The 22,948-nt window shown below is 32.2% G+C and overlaps 1 protein-coding gene across 2 annotated transcripts in view; it reads left to right on the top strand.

Moving 5' to 3' along the window:
* The window catches only part of LOC130449113 (uncharacterized), a 101,499-nt gene that overhangs the window by 20,991 nt on the left and 57,560 nt on the right, over window positions 1-22,948 (top strand). For both annotated transcript variants that reach the window (XM_056786798.1, XM_056786797.1), the window contains exons 2-4: window positions 14,652-14,826; window positions 17,628-17,837; window positions 17,891-18,010. In XM_056786798.1, the coding sequence (XP_056642776.1) occupies window positions 14,658-14,826; window positions 17,628-17,837; window positions 17,891-18,010 (499 nt within the window). In that variant the 5' untranslated portion in view covers window positions 14,652-14,657. The remainder of the gene's footprint in view (window positions 1-14,651; window positions 14,827-17,627; window positions 17,838-17,890; window positions 18,011-22,948) is intronic.

The raw sequence follows: 22,948 nt of genomic DNA, 5'->3' as shown, positions 1-22,948 counted from the left end.
AGTAATAAAGCTCAAATTTCAGCATTGCTTACTGTTATCATAGAGTTTGAGGAAATTTATTATATTCACAAGCTGTGCAAAGAACAGGGTCATACTCTTCTCAGACTACCTCCTTAGTATAGCATATTTAACCCTATAGAGTTAATATAGGCAAACGTAAAATCAGAATTACGAAAATGTCTCAGTCTCCAGAACTGACAACCCTCCATAATTCAATAAAATGATGACTCTAGCTTAGACGATTCTGACTATCATTATTATTTATAAAGATACTTAAAAATTTAAATGTTTTTTTACTTTTGTTCTATTTACAAATAATTTATTTTACTTTAAGATTTCTGTTTTGAAATTCCGTTTTCAAGAAAAAAAAATTAATAGGGTACAAAATGGGCTCAGTTCACGTCTGGTACCCTGTTTAAACCAAACTCCCTTACAGGCAGGTACATTTCACTCGTTTATTTACGTTTCATAATTTAATATTCAGTTGTAGCAAGCTAGAGAAGTAATATATTGATTTTTTCTATGTTCCAAGTAGGACTACAATTAAGTGCCTTTGTCTAAATAACTTCGTACAATGCCGTCCAAATTATAATGATTCGATTGCCTTTATCGCTTAAGATATATATATTTTTACAAGTATTTATAAAAATAATAAATTTATAAAATGAGGTACCTACGCCTATGGTAGATCAAACAAAATTCTTGGCAAGGGTTTTTATAATCTGCAATTGATATTGGAAGAATTATGAGAACTTAACCTATAAAAAACTTATTCGCCTTATTCTTAGATAAAGAAAACTGTTCCATATTTAGGTAACTGATAAATAAAAACTGTATTATAACAGTACACGCTGCGATGCCGGCAACGATAACCTCGTGATCTTCAAGCAGACAACTGCTAAATATTTTTATGACGTTAGAACTGGAAACCAATGAGAATCGTTTTCTTATGTAGTTAAAAATTTTTGCGATTCTCAATTAAATGTTTAGATATTATTTTTTCACTTTTGATTAAATATTTTACTTTCTTTCATATCAAGAACTCATAAAATAAACAAAAAAATGTAAGTATCTTTTTGACGGCTATTGTCATTTGATGTTGATGGATGTCCTATAATCACGATGTCTATTGACGTCGATTCACGTCAATTCATGTCATTTGAGGTCATTCGGCCAAAGGGATCACATTTAGGTTAATTTAATTAATTTTTTTTAAATAATGCTTAAAATATCTTTCGGTTCTGTACATATACAGCTATACAGAAATTAAATGCAAAAAAACCCAGCTCGCTACAGGCCTGTGAGGAGATATCGCTGCTACAGACAGACGGATGGACCAACAAAACGCTAATCATTTATGGTATAAACGTTTTTGATAATATTTTAATCACGCATGAATGTTCAATCGCGATCGCGAGATTGTGGTACTATAAAAATTTTTATCCCATTCAAGTTATTTTCTGGCAAAACTGGACTTCAGTGTTATTTTGTAGAAGCAATTGTTATTGAATATAAATATGGAAAAAGCATTATTTTGAAATAAGAACAGTATTTTTGTCAAATTGTATAATTGGAAAAAACATTTCTTGACAACAATTGTATATGAAATTGTCATTTTTATCAAAGACCATTTTCATTCAAATTTTGTAAACACAAACGCTATTTCTTCTTCAAATTTCTATCGAAAAAGCCATTGTTGTTCAAATTAAATTTGGTAAAAGCTGTTTTGTATAAGATTAAATTTGAAAAGCTATGTATTGTCAAAATTAAATATTGAAAAGCAATTTTTGTCCAAATTATGTTTAGAAAATAAATTTTCTGATTCTGAGTAAGCCATTTATCGTATCAATTGACCAATTTAATTTTATTAAGACTTTTTTATCCAGATTAATTTTGCAAAATCAGTATCTGTTCGAAAGATTTCAAAAAAATAGGATCGTTAGAATACGTGGACCGCGACAGAGTGAGCCGTCTGTTTAAAACCATTTGGTATTTTTGTACAGATCAAGACCCAATATATTAATTAGTGTCTTTTTCATTTCTAAAGTCTGGCATATTATCTTACAATGTGCATATTATTATTTATTCGTTCGAGTCTCTTAACCTTCAACTAACTTTGGGAAAGTATCTATAAATAGAACCTGAATATCTTCCATTTAATTGTAATTAAATTTTTAGACATTTTACGTAAATATTGAAATTGAATTGATTGAATTGATTTCGTGGATATTACATCACTACAAAAACACCAACGCGATAAATTCGTTTTGATAATAAAGCGTTCAAGTAAAATAACCTTGATCAATCTATCTAATATAATTACTTTCTTCCATTTCTATTTATACTTGTTATAATATGAATGTTTCTAGTTTTTATACAGTGATATCCCAAAATAACAGATAATCTTTGTTTCGACTTAATGTTTTTGCTTATGAAACTAGTTTCTGCAATAACTACCCCTACAAAAACCTCTAAAAATTGTTCTCTATATCTCTATTTAGCAATATGGTACTTTTCTATTCTTATTTTATTTTTTATTGTTGCTAATTTTATTTCATGCAAACCAGTAACATAAATTTTTGTTATCAATTATTTTAGTTCAGTTTTTATAAAAATTTGCATACGTAAGCTCATTTTTGAGGAGATTTATAACTGTAGATGAAACCTGGATCCAGCACTACACTCCTGAAACGAAGAAACAGTCATGATGGGGATTGTGAAGGGCAAACCTGCTCCGAAAAAAGGGGTTTCATAGGATGGAAAAGTGATAGGACCGTTTTTTTGGAATAGTCATGGGATTGGGTTCATCGACAATAACAACGACCGTATTTTAATAAAAAGTAAGTGATTTTCCGGATGGAGGCACTCGGTGATCACCATTGCTCACGAATTGCTTTGTGAATTGGTTGACCACCCACCGCATTCACCAGATCTGGACCCCTGTTTCCTAACCTTGCGGAAGAAATACAGCAACTATTATTTGGAAGGGTTAAAAAGGGTAGAGTATCGCTGGAAAAGTGTATAGACTTAGAAGAAGATTCTCATCTTGAAGTCCCTATATCGAGTTTTTTCTTTTGACTCTTTAATTGTTATTTCATTTATTATTGTTGAGACAAGTAGTGGGCTTAGAACATATAACCTTGTTCAACACATATCTTTCTGGTAATTTCCCTCGATTCTTCTTTGTGTAGTCGTATCACATTTTCAATATTTTGTTTCATTGTTATATCTATATCACAGTTTTTAAGTATTTTAAACAGTTTCTTTCCTCATTTTGTTAAAAAATTTATCCAAATCTATAAAATATTAATGAATTTTCTTATTTTCATTTATTAATATCACATTTATAAGCTCGTGGCCATAAATAACGCACCACCCTTTATTTCAATATCAAAACCTAAAATGTTAATCTTTTTTTTTTCTATCACAAAAAGTTATTTTAAATGTTAGCGATAAAATGTAGCAAAATTTCTTATCAGCAAATAACTGTTATTGTGGTTTTTTAAAATTTTAATTTTATGCACATTTCAATGTTTCTTTCATTCTATTGTTGTACCAACTTCAGGACAGTAGTAATTTAAGTCAATCAAGGTGTGTTAAAGTCGAGACTAGGTAAACAAAAAATGAATAGAGTTAGGCAATTAAGTGAACGCGAAGCTGAAAGAATAGCCGAGTTAGTTGGACAGGGAGAAAGTTATCGTGAAGTGGCAAATCTGGCGTACAACACACAACCATTGGTAGATGCAAAAATTTCGAGAAACCGGCTCACATTCTAGGAGGCCTGGACAACGATGTCCTTTAATTTTAACTCTTCGAGATGACCGTTTTTTGTAATTAAATTAAGAAATCGGTCAATGACAAGTGTCGAGCTCAACAGCCTTTTACGAGAAGTCCGAAATGTAAATATCTCTGATAGATCAATAAGACAACACCTCCAGAATGCTGGTTTACATAGCAGAAGAGCTCTCCATGCACCTATGCTAACCAGGTAGCATCGTGTCGCTAGACTAAGATTTGCAAGGCAACATTTAGATTGGAATTTAGAAAATTGGTGCCAAGTTTTATTTACTGATAAGACTAGAATCAGTCTAAGAGATCCAAATGGACGTAATCAAATTCGAAGACGGCGAGGAAAAAGATTTACGCAGTATCATTCCCAGGAAGCCATTCCAAGGAGGGTCTATCATGTTTTGGGGAGAAATTTGTTTTGATGCCCTCACAGAATTAGTTTCTCTTCCTAGACCCGCCCTTAACGCAGTAAGATACATAATTGACATTCTTGAAAATCACGTCGTGCCGTTTGAGCCATTTATTGGTGATGATTTTCGTTTAATCCATTTTAATGCTAGATCACACGTTGCGGCAGATGTTCTGAATTATTTAAAGTGATATAGCACCTAATTGAAAGTATGCCCAGGAGAATGTTAGCAACAGTTAGATCCAGAGGCGGAAATACACGCTACTAGCGTTTTTAAAAAAGGAACAGTATTGTTTAGAATGGAAGTTTTAGTTTTAAGAAAATTTGGTTGTATTGCAATGGTTTTATTTTTATTTTTGTACTCATTAAAAATCACTCAAAATTACTACACATTTCTTATTATTGCGTCAAAATGATTGAAAATAGCAATATTAATTTAAATTTATTAAACAAAAAAATATTTTCAGAAATCGGGGTGGTACGTTATTTTTTACCACGAGTGTATGTCTACTTGTAAGTATAAAGTCGTTTGTGCTTCTTTCGATTCTAAAGCCATAGTGCGAATCCTCTTAAGTGACTTCGAACTTGTTTATTATTTTTTTTCTATTCTAGTCTTTATTTTCGCTGGTATGCTTGTCTTCTGTTGCCCTTTTATAATTCTGTACCTTGAAACAAAAAGGGCCAATGCTGCATTACTTCGTTGATTATGTTGATTTATTTTCTTTTCATCTATATATTTCTACATTTCAGCAGTTATATTGTCTTTTCCAGGTGCTTTTCGTACCTTTCATGTTTTAATTGCTTCTACTATTTCTTGTTTCCTTTCCTTCTCTATTACTGCCTAAAATCATCGAAATATTCTCTCCATCCCTCTAGTAAGTTATCTTTTACTGTGATTATATTTTCTTTTCTATTAAATGTTCTTATTATATATTCCTTCTTCTTTCTTTTTTTATATTTTATTTAATAATTTTTCATTTTCTTAATAGTTTTCTGTCATTTTGTATCAGAAATTTATCAATCAATTCTTTTTCGCAGCTTTTTCTTCAGTAATACTTCGAAAATCTTATTAATTTTCATTTATCCTCATCTTTGTTTATTGTATTTAAGTTTTTCATCCACTTTCAACTTTAGTTAACTTTCGTGTCTTATTCGTCCTCCTCTCTGTCAACTATATATGTCTTGTTGTCGGCTTCACTCTTTTCTTCTTTCCTTGCATCCTCATTTATCCCTTAGGCAACTATAATGGACCATATTTCCCCGTGTAATAATTATTATAATTAGTTTATATATTTTTCGCTTTAGCATGTCTTTTAATCTATCTGCAGCAAGTATCTCATCCCTTATACAGTTGCTACCATTTCTTCTTCCTCAATTTCCAGCGAAAACATCTAGTATCTTTTGTTATACGCTTCATCCTATTAATTTTCCTTTGTTGTTTCTGTGATAACTAGTATTTCTATTTCGTTACTTATTTCTTTTATTTAGTTTTACTTTCATTCTTGTGTTTCGTTTTATTAACTTTATTGTTATCATCATCCTCCTATATATTACTAGGTATGTCATTTTTTATATTATTTAAAGTACTAGTTTGGGAATTACTCGTTTTCTTACAACTAGGAATACAATATTTCTTGCATACTACACTTTTTATATTAACTTCTACTACTTGCCCAATCAAATTAATCAATCAAAAAAAATTAGGGTAGAAAATTTCTAGACGGATTCTTATGTTTTGCGGAGTGCTGGATCAGAATCTGAAATTTACTAACAAAGAAATGATGGCTTCATAGTGAAAATAGCAAAAACCTTAAAATTTAAACAATTTTCATAAAACCAATTATAAGTTGAAAAAAACCATGCATCCTAATGAATTTCTCACTATTTACAAAACTAAAGTAGCCAAAATTTCGATCAAAATGCACCAGTCAATTTTAATTTTTGACTGCAGGGCACCGTCGCTTGAGTGCGCTGAAAAAGATCAACATTTTGTCAGAAATGATAGAAACTCAGCCCAAACTAACGCTTTCTTATCGTGATTCCTCCATGAATATATGTTTTATGGTGGTTACAAGATTACGACTTCTTACTGTTGCTGGCTGTGAGCGAAAGTCACCTGCTACTGCCTCAAGTAATTCTTGTCGCTCTTTTCCATTGCAAATGGTATTAAGCATCAGCAGCAACCTAGTTATTCACTCGATCAACACTACGTACAATAGCAATTCGAAATTCATTCCAAAGATTTTTCGCGAGATTTAGTACTGATTCCCTCGCTTCCAACGTTCTCAAAGGGTACTCGAGATTGTGTTTTGGGGGAGCTTTCTTCACCTTCTTTTTAACATCGTCTAGTAGCACAAGCTCTTCACACAGAAAAACTGTAATTAAAAGAGCTCCGAACACCAACGAACGCGATGTACTTGATATTTCTTCAATAAAGTCTTAATTATTCTTCCAATCACGGACTGTTTCCCACATTTGTCATGAACTGCAACTTCTGTATTTCCTTTTGAAAAAACAATCTTACCATCCTGTCGTTTTTTACTTGCTCCAATGAACGAGTTCAATCTCCTTTTTTTCCCAACAACAGTTTGGGTCTGTTCATCAAGAGGTTTCTCACAAACTGCATATTCACGACGCGACATTTTCGTCCCTCACATATTCACTAATAACTTTAGTTCACTTAAAAACACTGAACGATCAGCAGAAAACCGAAGAACTCTTAGCTGTCCCACGAGGAGGAGAGAGCAAACCAAACTAAACACGAATGGTAAAGGAGGCGTGGAGGGAAAACTGTCGACGATAGATGTGTATTTAAAACAGGCGCCCTTCCTACCTTGAGACATTAGTTTAGTTACATAGAAATTAGTTTGATAAAAGATATTAAGCGATCTTCTCTTTGTTTTAAAATTTTCCATTGTCAGTAGGTAAGTTTTTATCAAGATTGATAATTTTTTCCCTTAAAGAAAAATTAATACTGATCAAATATATCAGAAATCCGTTTAATTCTTTGAGATTGAGAAATAGGCTTAGTTCTCTGAACGCCAATAACTCGGAGGTTTTTAACTTATTTCCAAGAAGAACAAAACCAGCGTATTTTTTAAATACTTATTTTTTAACATATCAGGAAATTATTGTCTTCTTATTTTGAAAACATTAAAGTACAATTTAAAATAGATGAACGAGTTCGCCCTCGGATCAGCCTCATGTTTTGAATATTTTTGTTTTTGTTTCGGTGATAGAGATGGTTTGTTTATTTAATGTAATGTACTTGAGGTGATAAGTTAAAAATCCCATCTTTCCTACTAAGACTTCCATTACCAAGAATCCAAGGAACCTTTACAACACTATTTCTAGCCATCGAGTAATTCTCTCGTCTAGAGCATGCTTCATTGGATTGATTTGCTACTAATATTTCAAGCAAGATAGTATTTAATTACAAATTGCAATGCAATAGAATCAGCAATGTAGCATTAAAATGAAGAAAAACTCTGAAAAGCTTTGTACTTATACACTGGTTATTATTTCCAACAGGCACATTTCGCCGTAAGTATCATTTCTCTCTTTTTCAGCCCGCTCTAGCGGCGGTACTCTATGCTCAAAATTAAAAAGTGACCAGTGCATTTTGGAATAAATTTTTTCTACTTTAATTTTATGAATAATGAAAACTCAATGAGATGTATATTTTTCAACTTACCAGCCTTATATTTATATTTTGTGAGAAAAGTCCGAATTTTTTTGTTTCTTTTTTACGATATTTTTTTTGTTGACAGATTCGCATTTAGCACACTGAAAACCATAAGAATCCGTCAAAAAACCTTTTGTTCTAATTTTTTTTTTTTTTTTTGGAACAGACACTTCTGAGCACCAAATGACTGGGCTATACTACAGTACAATTTTTCAACTATCTTACGCGTTCATTAAAACAATTCGTGAACTCATTTTAATGGTTAATGGTTTAATGGTTAATACTTATTTAATTGTTATTTTACCGGAATCGATTCACTTTAGAAGATAGATCATTGTCCAATTTATCAATTGCACGGTTTGCAACTGTTATACAACCAGTTTATTAACAGCATGATTATATTCATACAAAAAAAGAGTATTGAGAATAGAATATAATTTGTTGTACTTTCATTTTAGTAATTACTAGCTAGTGTACCCAGCTTTGCTTAGGAAATTGATTAAAAATTTTTATGGAAGACATTTTAAATATTTACAATACGAGTTATTCTTATATCATCAACAATAATAATAATAATACCAAATGATTCAAAATAAATAGCCGGTTTTCAATACTTCATAATATTATCATGTTAAACTTTCGGTTATAACTGATACTTCTGACGACATACAAATTTGTTACTTTAGAAACTGATAGTAAAGTAAATATGACAATAAGAAAAAAAAAGTTTGCAATTGAATCTGTAGTTACTGTGCAAAGTGTGTTGCGCAAATTGTGGCACCCATTTTCAAAAATCCCATAAAGAAGAGGCTGATGACACTATAAAATTTCACTTATCATAACATCCACATTATGTATAAAATAAAAAGACATGTTGGTTACACAGTTAGTTAGTTGTCACATAATTAAACGTAAATTTTATTGTCGGCAATTGTAAAGTAGTAAATAAATTTTTAAAAGGTGATTTTCCTCTTTCGGTGTTTTATTTAGCACTAAACTTACTGGTGAGACTATTAATAACTTTAATATATTGACCATTCAGAAGTCGTTGATTAACAACTCCTGTAAAGACTAGAGGTTTTACGGAAATGCTTGAAGTTGTACAGTTGTTACAGGCTTAGGAGCCTGCAGACTATTAGTCTAAGAGCCAGTGCTCAGCAGACTTACAGTATAGTAGCAAACTTCATATTGATGTCAGGTATACTGTTTTACCTGCCGTTAGTAAAATGGAAATTACCTATTCCCATCGAGTGTTCCTTTGAACGTGTCTCGAAGTCGAAAGGCGTAAATATTGACTTTCAAAACGTGAAAAATTTGATGACGAGACACTTATTCCGGTTCCCACTATATTTTATATTATTTCAAAGCTACTTCAATTTTATAAAAGTTATTTTAGCGCAATTGAAATTTATATATGATACTTACAGTTTGGCAAATACAGGAGTTAATGTCGAGAAACGTAGAAGAGGCATGAAGTTAAAATGAGAAAGTATTTGGATGACAAAGAGGGTAATATGCGCTTGGTGAATTGGCATTCCTGTATTTGCCAAAGTATATATTCTTATTTTATACGTAGATTTACAAATGCAGATAAATAGGTCGGTTCTACAGACAGACCACATAGTAATTTCTCAATGAACAAGCATGATTGGCTTTTTCTGTATTCATTGGGCATCTGAAGAAAATGCACCATTTCTTAACAACAGTACTGTAAATCTTAATTTCCGATAATGTTATTCATATGTCGGTAATGGAAATAAAGTTGAATCTAAGATTGTTGAGGATTTATTTTGTGAGTTGCACGAAAAAGCTGATACTAAAATTATTTATCAAGCCTGTAGCATCAGTGATGAAGCCAATAAAGTAAATTGAAAAATACTTTTTCGCATATCTGGGTACAGATAGGAATAGGTAAGTTATGGATGTCACAGGAATTCATGGCGAGCTAACGTGTAGAAGCTTATTTGGCTATTTGATTTCAATCTTTTTTATTGGAGAGAAAAACACTAGTTATCAAGAAGCTTTTTCAGCTCTTGGTGATCATAATTTAACAGAGGATAGAATGAATGAAATCTTCAATATTATCCAGAAATTTACACGTGAAATGTATAATTATAAGAAATGCATAGACATAAATGATGCCAGATTTCAGCTGTTCCTTGATACATATAAGGCTGCTGCTATCAACGAACAATTTAGTATTAAAGCACGCAATTTTGTTGGAAGCAGTTTACCAAGCGAGCCATAGCGGGCTATGACAACAACAAAATCTAATATTTGGAATAATGTTGATAAACGATGCCATTAACATTACAGCCGGAAAAGTATGGGAAGATCAATCATCAAAACACATATTTATTCAAATGATGAAGATCAACTGCCAGCTTTTGTAGCCGATTCGGTCCAACGTCCATCAGGTAAATCAATGAAACTTAATAAATTATTTTCTGATAACGATGGCGATGATCTCCAAAACTTGGAAGATTCAGAGTGCTACATTGAATCAACGGAAGTCAGCATTTCTGACGAAGAGCAGTGAATCATTTTTTTTTAGTCAACGTAAAAATTGATTTATTTTATATTTCAATTTCGAGTTGTACACTTTGTTAGAACATAATAAATATTAAAATCGTTATAATTGTGAGTGAATTTTTTCTTATTTCTGTATAAAAAATGAATTTTAAAATTTTAAAAAATTATGTCTCTTCATCAGCGCGACCGAGAAAGTTTTTGTCAGAATCAACCTATGTGTCTTATTTTGTAAATCTGTGTACGGGGATATATTGAAAAATTCTTAGCCTACTTTAGAACCAATCAAAATCTCAATGTCAAAATATTTTATTACTCAACATATTCTCCTCTTAATTGGATACATTTATTACAGCGAACCTGCAACGTCTCTAGACCTTTCAAAAAAATGTTTCTTCTTGTTCTGCAAACCAGACCTCTACAGCTTTCATTACCTCCTCGTTGGAAGAAAAGTTACGTCCTTTTAAACTTTTTTTCAGTTGAGGAAAAAGGATCTGGATCGTAGAAATGTACCCAAGTCTTATCCATAGCAACAATTCGTTTTAAGAAGTCTACATCGTTTTCAAATCGAGCACAAATCGAAGGTGATGCTTCTACCCTTACACGCTTTTGGTCAACATTTAAACATTTGGGGATCCATTTTGCAGCAATTTTTCTCATGTCCAAATTGACGTGAACTATATGATGAACGCGTTCGTATGAAATATTCAGTGCTTCAGATATCCGTTTTAACCCAATTCGATGGTTCTAAAAGTCATTTCATGAACAGCATCGATATTTTCCGAAATTGACACAGAAACTGGCCTTCCCGATCGGTCATCATCTTCAATGTAAAAGTTACCTCTTTTGAAGCTTGCAGTCCAATTTTTCACGGTCACATACGAAGGACATTGATCACCAAGAGTATTAAGCATATCTTCGTAAATCTTCTTACCTCTTAACCCTTTTAAATACAGGTATTTGATGATGGCTCGATACTCCAATTTTTCGATTTTCACAATTTCGGTGGACATATTTTTTCTTTTAATTTATTGCGTAACTCTGGTTTACTTTTTTGACGTCAAATTTTACACTGACACTGCTAATAAGTTACTGTTCGTTGCTATGGTAACGCAATATTTTGTTTATGCATGGGAACTGGTCTAGGCTAACTAGATATCAATACATCCTCGTATACATTGCATAAACCACGTAAACGTAAGAGTAAACCATTTCAGAGAAACAAAATAAATAATGTATCAAATTACACTATCAATAGTGACTACAAATTCTAGTTGACAATGTCAAACTTTAATAAAAAGTAGAGTTTTTTGTTGTTTGGATTTTTTAAGTAGAATAAATAGCACAGTTAAAAAGATTAAAGAGTTTGAACTGTTGTACAACCCATTTTAGTACAGGCAAATAAGGTGAAAGTAAATAATAAGTAAAATTTGTGCTCTTAAAAGAAAAATTGTTTATCTCATAAACTAACCACTTTAACCTACAAGTAATATACATTTTTGAAATCAGCTCAAAGAGGAGTATCCAAATTTTACATAAAAAATATGACAAGTAATTTAAAAAAATAAATGGGATGCTGCTAGGGGTGAGGTGGTGGCCTTTCCAGTAAGTTTAAATAAGCCATAATGCTTGCCCCTTCCAATATAAATTGACGTGTTTTTGGATTTTTTCTAAATAATAGTATTACAAAAGTTATTAAAGGTGGATACTTTTATCTGAAAAGCACTGTATAATAATAATATGAGTATCCTATATAAATTTCAGCTTTGCTGAAATAACCTAAATTTGTGTCAAATTGAAGTAGCTTTGAAATAATATAAAATATAATGGGAACTGGAATAAGTGTGTACCCTTAAATTATTCTATACAAATAATTATATATTTTAAGATACCAAAACGAAAGACATGCTGCGATCACGTTTTGAAAGTCAATATTATGCCTTTCGACTTCTAGATAAGTTCAAAGGAACTCTCGATGGGAATAGTGAGCCCCCATTCTACCAACGGAGGGTGAAACAGTATACCTGACATCAATGTGAAATTTGCTACTATACTGTAAGTCTGTTTAACACTGGCTCTCAGTCTTTATGATTTATGTGTCAACTTGGTCCATGATAAAACCATACTAGAAATTTCTCGAGCCATCTCATCTCACAATTTGATTATCCGCTAAATTACGATTATGAGACTATTGCAGTTTAGATATATGAAGTAAGAGGAAAAATTTGAAGAAGTGACCGCTCTTGAAAAAAAGTTTTTATTAAACAGGACAGCGCACCTTCTTAAACTTCGGTACCTGCCATGGCTAATATTCACGAATTGCCCTTCGAATTATTGACCCCTTATCATATTCACCAGATTGGACACCAGCAAAATTTTCCTGTTTCACTTGAAAGAGATTTTCAGCTGACGAAGCCGTTATCGCATACGTATACAAATATTTTAAGGAGAAAGACGGCCTCTATTATTTGGAAAAGTTAAAAGCTTTAGAGCATCGCTGGATTAAGTGTATAGTCTTGAAAAAAAACTATGTCGAAAAATAAAAACGAAAAAGTGTTAGGTCGAAAACTTTTCAGGCAACCCTAGTAAAGCTTCTTATTTCGATCTTTCTTTCTAATTCTTGATGTTTGTTGTACACATACTGAAATTTTTCCATATTTTTGCCAATATCAAAATTCGATAACTACTCAAAGTTACTATACGTACATCAAAATCTCTAGGAGCAGCGTATTAATCCTCTCCGTATATCGGAGAGGATTAATTTAATTGTTTTCTATTAGGACATAAGGAAGGTGCTTTGGAATCCCTAAGAGAAAGTAGCTTGGAATTACCGGGGTCGAAGCATTATTGTTTTATTGAGGAAGATGTTCAGAGAAATGTGTACCTGTAGTATGTATTTTCAAATGCAAGGGCTCATTACTGTACGTCTACGTTTCATAAGAATTTAACCAGGACTGGCGTTGAATTACCGCAATATTTCAAGTTACTTTTTTGTCTTTAAAAGAGACAAGCTCAGAAATAGTTCTTCACATCTCACCTCTTTCTAGTTCGTGTTTTTTTTGGACAAGTGATGACTGAAGGTTTAGGCCCTCCAAACTTAATATAACCATATCTTAAAATCACTGGTATATTTCCAACTTACACATTTAACAACGCTTATACTATATTGTGTTTACTTACCTCTAACAACACGGTGGTCAGTGAGTACATTGATAGCAATATCACTGTCGACAAATACATGTGTGTGTCTATATCTATCTTGAAGACTCTTAAATATATTTTTTTACAAATATTAATATTATTATTTATAAGGTGAATATTATATAGATACAAGTATTATTATATGATTGTTATTATATTCTAATGGTACGTGTGTTTTGGATGGGTCGAAATGCACGTTTATTGATTTATTGTGGCCTTAACCCGTTTTTAAGCACCTTCTCGTTATCAACTATCACAGATATTCTCCCCTAATTCACTTATCAGTTTTATGCAAATCTTGTTCAATAAATCAATTATCCTAATTATCGTAACTTATTATTCGATCTATATTTTTGATGGAACACCCTCTACATTGTTAATATAAACAGAATCGTTCAATCGCGCACTAAAGAAAGTGTTAATGTCTGTAGTAATGGGAAAGTCACTTCACAAGCGGCAAGGAAACAGCTTTTTACATTCACTCTGGATAAATATATAACTTCCTGATTATCTGTTTCGAAACAATAAAATGTTTATGGCTTAAGTAATCTCTTGAGAAGTCGATAAAATGTAACTTGAATCTATAAACAAAGACGAACTCTTTGTTCTTTATTTATACAGTAGAATATGAACAAGGAATTCATTTCATCAGTATAAATATAAAATATAGTTTTTTTAAATTTATAGCAAAATTTAAGGAAGTTTGATTGATGGAAATTTCGATAAGATTTTTTGAAACGAAACTTACATATAAAATCATAAAATTAAATTTTTAATGCAAATGTTGCTACTATCGGTCTTTATGATAATTTAAACAATAAATGCTGAAGATTACAAAGTTGAAAAAGTATATTGTAAATACGAGTATACATACAGAGATATAAAAGAGAGTTAGTCAAATACTTTCCAATAATTAGTTGTAAAATCCGTTATTGAGTATAGTTGAAATTTAGTGTTTGTAATGTGTGAATAATTAAAGAAAATAATAATATCATAAAATGTAAATTTATCGTAAACTGATATTTTTCTTCCTTCTAGATAAATATGACAGAAACAATGGATCAAGAACAGGTTGTGATGACCCCTAAATGCAAAACGCATAACTCCACAACTCTAATAATAGAGAGACGTAAAATAAACAAAACAAATGACAAAATGCATGTAGCTGGAGGAGAGCACACAGGCATAGTTATAAATAAAGAAGCAACATCAGGTAACTTATCAGATGATCCAATGAACTAGGGGAATATGTATTCTAACACTCGACATATTTTTTCCACTATTCAATTTATCTTTTTCAAGTTCAAGTTCTCGACAGTTCGCTTTTTCTATTTTAAATATTTATTGCTTCTCTTTATAGTCGATTGAACCAGAGCAGCTACTAACACGAAAAAATCACTTTCAGAAGCGACAGCTTACTTCGTCATGTTTTATTAAAATTGCGACTTTATATGATATAAAGTACAAGAGATTACACTCATAAAACAAAATAAAAAATCTCTACAATTTAAATTATATATTGATTGGAAAAAAATCATGAAATGTAAAAGACTCTTTGATGTTTTTGTCGATTTGGAAGAAATTACCAGGATCATGAAGCTCTTTTAAAAAATTTTGCCAAACCAGATATAATTTTAAATCAGTTTCCACACGCAGTTCATAAACTAGTGTATTGCACTCGCTGCATTAGTTGCTTATAAAAACGATCTGAAAGAAGTTAATTGCCGGCCACTTTACACATCTCACGCCGGTTTTTGATCAAACTAGCTTGTATCTAACGACATATGATTACAGTAGATTGTAAATCTATTTTGAAGGTATTGGAAGTGCTGGTTTTGCGGGAGTTTGATGGCTGTTTGGTATACCCGGAATACCATCTTAGGGTTTAGTCCCCATATCGCTAACAAACTTGTGACAAATCCATATAGCCGCAGTGGCTTTTGAAATCTTGTCTAGGTGATTATTCCAAGTAAGTGTTTTATCCAGGATCACTCCTATATATTTTGCTTACTTGGAGTATAGGTGTGGGTATATTCGCCTTCCTTCTCTTTATAAAAGGGACTAATGTAGTTTTACTGGGGTTGATCGAGAGCTAGATTCTAGTCACCACCTCAGTTTTTAACGATATTTAATTATCGGTATGGTTGACTTGTTTAAAACAGTGAAATATTACTGGTGATTCACTTCATTTTAGCTATATAGGACATTATAGAGAAACCACCAATAGTTTAACAAATTTTCACCAGCAATACTACAAGAGGTTAAATTGTTTTTCGAGCTTATGAATATTTTGAAAATTCTTCCTATCCGTGGAAGAGACAAATTTTCTAAAAATACTCATTAGCGAGGAAAATATTCCGGATTTAATTTAATCTCGTACGATATTCGGTAGGAAATTTTTTTACCAATTTTGTTCAAAGCTTGTTCTAGCTACTACTGCCATCTCTAGATCAGACCAGGTATTTCTGGGACCGTACTCTTACACCAGGTTAATTAAGTAGAACTCTGACCTAAAAAGTGTTATAAAGTTGTCAGTTTTGTTACAAAAGCTTTGTTGCATGACGTATTCATAGTGATTCGTTTTGTTGAAAAAAATATTCTCCAAAAGATTCAACAGATTTAACACCTGCGAATACTAAGGAAACCAAGTTGTATAAAAATCTTATGATTTTGATATATAATCTTTGTTGAAAATTGAAGATTTTGTCTTCAAATAAGAAGACCAGACAGTGTTATTGAAGCTCTATGAAATTCCACTACTAAGTAGATACAAGAATATTTTTTTGGAACGTCCAGTAGCAAATAAATCCTTTTTATTGCTGTTAAAATCGCTTTTTAACGACAGTTAAAAAAATTCGTCAAATGAAAGACGTTATATCCACCGAAGAATTAGAAAGACTAATTCAGCACGTTTGAATAAAAATATAAAATAAAAAACTAACTTGTTAAAGATTATTCACAGTTAATTTGGGGCAGAAAGCCTTTAATTAAATTAATACAATTTTGAAATGTGGAAATTTGCCATTTTTAGTGTAATGACATGTGTAAATTTCACCTAAAATAAACAAAACACAAACTAAAAACCACGTTCTCATTACGTTTAAAAAGAGGAAAATGAAAAAAAATATTGTATTTACAGGAACCTTCAATCCTTTGTATTGCCACAATCTGATTGATCCAGATATGATACGATCACTTGAAATGTCTTCGTTTATATATTTTCTGAAAATAATAACATTAGCCAATTTCCCTTTTTCCAGTAATCTTTAAAGATTACATAAACCTTTAAAATCCTAAAATACTGGATTTATTGTTATTTCTGAGGTATAATGGTTTACCCAAGTTCATTTATTGTGATATTTCGACAGAAAAATTTACTTAAATAGTTATTTATGCAACAAGTGAATAAAGTAATACTGTTTTTCACGAGTAGGTGGTTTGACCAATTTCGAGCTAAGATGAACGGTGTTGTAGAAAATTGAAAAGTCTGTAAATTACTTACATGATTGCAGACTTTTATTTAGAGGCAAATTTCTACAACACCGTTCGCTTTAGCTCAATTCAAGTTCTTAAACCAAAAATAAACAAGCAATTTAAAACAAGATTAAAAAAAGAAGTTGCTCCAGTGGTGTAAAAAATAGGCGGATAAAAATGACAACTAATCCTGTCAGCGTGCCACTGGTAAATTTTTTCAGAGTTTGTTTATGTCAAAATATTACGTTATTAAGAAGCATATTGGTCACCAAATTTGCAAAAAAAATTAATTTTTTTGATTTTTATTTAAAATTTTGAACACCCAATTTTTCAGCAACTATGCCCCGAAGGATTCGTATTTCTATCAAAATGAATCATTTATTGAAATTTCTCTGTGGTAGAGCACTGTCAGTCAAATAGAAATAGAAACACCCTGTATGATTGATAGTATATAACATTTTTTTTTCCAAAAAATGCGTTTCCAATTATTTGTTATTAGCTTTATCTATTTAACACAAAATTGTCCATTTCCGATTTCAGAAAACGGTGTATCATCGCCAGCTCAACTTTCCCTAGAATTCCGAGTATTTCTAGTAAGCAAAGAAACTGGAAAACACACGCCAGAATCTCGAACGATTAGATTTTGGTTTAGAGAAAATAGTAACCTGCAAGATGAGACTGATGGTGGGCAAGCAGGTGTAGCTCAAGACTTTTTTAGAGAATTAGTTAGTCCTAAAGAATTTCCTCGAGGTAGAATAATCAATTACTCTAACGCCATTATTATATTCACTAAATGATTTCAGATTATGTTGGTTTCATTAAAAAAATTATGAAATTAATGCAGCACAATTTCAAAAGTATAGTCAAATTAGAAGTTGAATTAAGGCAGTTAGAAGAAGCAACTGAAGTTCCGCCTCGACCACGTAAGTAAATTCTTCATTTGTTGTTCATCTCTTCTTGTAAATAATAACATATTTTTCTAAATTGATTATAGCTCCTGGATATTGTCGAATTGATCTAGATCACGCATCAATTGGTAAAGATCGGTGTGATTTAACAATTAGGTTTTTCTGAAACTAATATGTAATTTTTTATGCAGTGTTTTTAAATTAACCTCACTAATAACATCATGTATGTTTTCTTAGCAAATCTTTGTATGTAGTCAAACGAACATTTTGTTATCTGTAAGTCTTGATCATTATCCTAAAGAAAGAAAAATAATTGCTCAATTACCTTCTTTACATTGACCGTTTACAGAAAATGGTTAGTGCCGTACTCATTTCTGTAAAAATTTGCCCATGCATATCGGTCAATAGTATACATTTACTCCAAACTCTAAAGGATTATTACATCCTTTCCCAAAATAGAATTATATTCTATTTTTTCTTGTATATAAATTTTTAATTTATATGTTCACAATTACAACGAAAAAAGTTCCATATTTATAATTTCCGGTGAAAATTTTTTATTCTTTCTCACACCTCCAATATTTTTTATATTGATAGTTAACATGTTTCTTTTACCTATGTAAGTGCCGAAACACACTTCGCGTTTTTAACCGAACGGATTATTTAACGCCGACAGCAACAATATAACCGCCCACTATATTCGCCGGTTTCTTGGACAGTTACAAACGCGTCATTCGCCCTACTGCCGACCACTGTTGTGTGTTTGTATTATGTGCATATTATATTATATTATAAATCAGTAAGGCCACAAACTACGAGGATGGTCCAAGAAGTACCTGGGATACCAAGAGATGGCGGTAGTTGCTTGAAAGATACCATTGATTTAGAAAGTACACAATCTATACAGCATATGTTCCAAGTTTGAAGACGCCACGTTATTTAGTTTTTGTTTGGCAGCCATCAATATTGAACGAGTAGCAGTCAGTGTTTAGACGAGGGCGTACGACCTCCGCAGACCGGCATCGCAGTAGTCGACAAAGTGAGATGAAGACTCCAGAAATGTTGAGGAAAATCCACAAAGCGGCACTGGATGATCGTCACCAAAAAGTTCGCGAGATAGCAGACAGTAGATATTTGAAAAAGTGCGATACATCGCATATTAACTGAAAATTTGGAAATGACAAAGCTGTGCGCAAGATGGGTGCTGCGTTTGCTGACAGTAGAACAAAAACAGCGTCGTAAAGATGTTTCCATCGAGTTTTTGTCAAAGTTACACACAAATAAAGCCTAATTTTTGCGACGTGGATGAAACATGGATACATCACTTCACACCCGAAATAAAAGGACAATCAAAACAATGGACTGAAAACGGAGAACCGGCTCCAAAGAAGGCAAAGACCGTTCTATCTGCAAGCAAGATCATGGCGTACGTTTTTAGGGATGCGTGTATGATAATTTTCATTGACTGTCTTGAAAAAGGAAAACTAACAACGGCGAGTAGTATGCAAACTAATTGCAACGTTTTAGCGAAGAAATCAAGAAAAAACGATCGTATTTGGTTCAAAAGAAAGTGTTATTTCATTAAGACTCTCCGTTATTGCAATGGCCAAAATTAATGAATTAAAGCTTGAATTGATACCACATGCACCCTATTTGCCATATTTAAGTCCCTCTGTTCCCAGACTTGGGTGGTAAAAGATTTTCCAACAATGAAGGGGTTATATCGGCAGTTAATGGCTATTTTGAAGAGCTTCACGATTCTTATTATAGAAAGAGTGTCGAAATTATTAAGCATCACTAGTGTTTGCTAAAAGGAGATTATGTTGAAACATAAATATATTTTTTTCCAAAATTTTCGTGTTTTCTTTGTTGGACCAGGCTCTTCTGGGACCATCTTGTGAGTGTGCTAATTCAGAAGTGACTTTGACAATCTGGAAGACAGCAAAAAGAATATTTTTGGTAAGTAATAATGTTTTTATTGCATAACGTTATTGAATTGACCTTATTGCGTTTATATTTTTCAATTATTTTATTTGCAATAGTAAAATGAATAAAATGAAAATTATAAAAATAAACCACTAACATCTTACATTGCATATACATAAAAATCAACAAGACATTAAAATATTTTTACAAAAAAGCAAAGCAAAGGAATAAATAGTGTTTAAAAATTAATTTCATTCATTTTACATTTTTAAAATTTCAAGGGAAAGTCGGAGAAAAGACGGGAATTACACAGAGCCGGAAGAAACCGGTTATTCTACAGGAATTTCTAATAAACTGGGAATTTTCAGTAATTTTGAGTAAGGTGGTCTTTGTATAGCATAAAAATCTTCCGGGTGATCTCGAAAATCACATCATCCAATCGAAACATGTTGAACCTCCCTCGCAACTGCACTTTTACGGGCTCCGGATCTATGGTTGCCTGATATAGACAGCGGGGGATTCCCTTAAAGCCTTTTGAGTTATTTTGAAAAGTGGCTCAAAACGATAAAAATCGTTTAAAACATCAAAAAGGAATGTTCTCATCCGTTATTGGTTCCACTGAATTTCCTCCGAAATTCTGTTCAGTAAGATGTCTGAAAACATACCTGTTTAACAAATGTCACTATCCGCATTTGAAAAAATGCATATCTTCTCTGCAAAACACAAATCAAAAGCCATCATTTGAAAGTTTTAAAACCATGAAAAGTTTTGGAATAATTCTTTCAGTCCTTATCCGAAGAACTAGCCATTCCTTGAAAATTTTCAAAGTGATTGGCCCCTAACTCCATTTCTTTATGAAGACCTGATTCAATTTGTTGCAGGCGACATTCTTGAAAACACTCTTATGCAAAAAATGGACATTTCCAAGAAAGATGCCACTGGTTTATACTGCAACCTCACAAAAGTGCAAGATATCGATTTAGGGTATGCTGCAAGAGCGACTTTGAAAAAATGCATTGGAGTTAAAGATAAGGGCATATTGGTCTTTCGCAAGCATTGTAGAAACTGTTTAATGTATACGATTTCCAAACTTTTGCGAAATTAGCATTCATATTAGCTAAAGCAATAATTCTCCTTAATCCCAATAGGACGGACTGGTAACGATCCAGAATAATCCATGCAACAGATATCTGAAGCATTTAACATTTTGTTGACTGAAAACAGATTCAACGTCACTACATTGTAAGAAGCAGATAAGTCTTTTAGAGATATTCTGCCGAATCAGATTACTCTAGTAAATTGATGGAAATTATCGAAAACAGTAGTTTAAAAAAAGTAGTTCAACTTTTTCTAATAATTTCTTACGGCAATGCGACTGCAGCAGGAGGATTTTCTATCAGTAACGAGATTTTGGTTGAAAATTCAAAAGAAGAACCACGTATAGGCCAAGAATTAGTGTACGATTCTCTAAAAAATTGGTGGACTAAAAAATGTAGATATTTCAAAATCCATGATACTCTCTATGAGGAAAGCATACTCAAGATATAGCCCAGCACAAAATAAAAAATCACCACATTTGCATAAAACTGAAAAAACTGGGAAACAGAGATAAACTCTGAAAAAAAAGAAAAAACCTTTGAAGACTAAAATTAGTTAGATTAAAACAATAACTTGGTTATTTTATAATACTTGTATTTTCTAAATATTTATCATCATAAAAGTGTAGTATTTCAACCGGGAAAATGTGAAAACCAACCTGGGTAAAAACGGGAATAAATAGAGAAAACTGTCATTATTTTTCAATATATTCTTCCTTTATTTCCAAACATACATATTCATAACATAGAAATACTTGCATTACAAGAGCTAAGATGGAAGGAAGAATTGATAAAGATATGCAGGAGAAAAGAAACAAGGGAGAAACGGAACAGGATTCATGATGTACGATCTTTTCGAGGAACAAATGTTGATTTAGAGCACTTTCTTGTGATAACCAAATGAGTTATATAGACTTCTAAAGATAATCTCCGAATATACGGACATAAACATGAACTGGCAAAATATAATGAAAAGTATTTTGGACATAGCAAATAACACATTACAAATTAAATATAGCAAAAGAAAGAAAAAGCAAGGGTTTGATGAAGACTGCGAAACAAATATAAGTGAAAAGAAAATCGGAAGAATAACATGGTTAACGACAAAAGAAATAAAAAAATATAGAATACTCGGGAAGAGAAGTAGAAAACAAAAGCAAGAGAGAAGTGTGGATCAACAAAATAATTGAAGAATTTGAAGTAAACAACAGAAACTACTCAAAAATTTACCAATACATTAAACATCAAAACAGGAATAAAGCTACAGTTCAGGCAGACAGCAGGGCTTGGGAACAACACTTTAAAAATATACTAGTAGAAAACTAGGAAAACAACCACCAATGCTCAAAGAATTAGAGGTACCATTAAAAAATGTACTAAACAAAGCAGGAGGACCAGACGAGATCGTCAATGAGATGGTAAAATTCGGTGGAAATGAACTACTAATAGACTTTAACAATTAATAAAGCTTCTTCTTCTTCTTATTTTAAGACTATGTCTTGTGTTTTCAAAGAGGCAGCCTAAGTTGTGATTCCGAGGACCAGCTCTCATACCAGCGCTTTGGTGGTCTTCCAGGCGGTCTACTTGTATTGGGTCTCTCTTCCTTTGCGATTTTCGCCAGTCGATCGTAGTCCATTCTATTGACATGATCTCTCCATGCTCTTCTTCTAGTTCTGGCCCATCTCACTATATCCAGAACGTCACACATCACACAATCCGCTTAGTAGTTGCAGTCTCCGCCCTCGTTTCTATGGCGTATGTCATTACTGGTCTGACACAAATTTTATATATCCGTGTTTTGCTTCCGATACTTAAAAATTTATTCCTCCATATCACGGTTCGAAGGAATCCTGATATCCTAGATGCTGCTGTTGTTTGCGTTTTGACTTCTTGTTTCAAGTTCCTATAGCTCGTGATGTTAACCCCTAAA

This window comes from Diorhabda sublineata, chromosome 9 (genome assembly GCF_026230105.1).
Source record: "Diorhabda sublineata isolate icDioSubl1.1 chromosome 9, icDioSubl1.1, whole genome shotgun sequence".
In the NCBI taxonomy this organism is placed as follows: domain Eukaryota; kingdom Metazoa; phylum Arthropoda; class Insecta; order Coleoptera; family Chrysomelidae; genus Diorhabda; species Diorhabda sublineata.
Note: the sequence above shows the minus strand (reverse complement) of the source record. Positions and strands in the feature narration are given on the sequence as shown.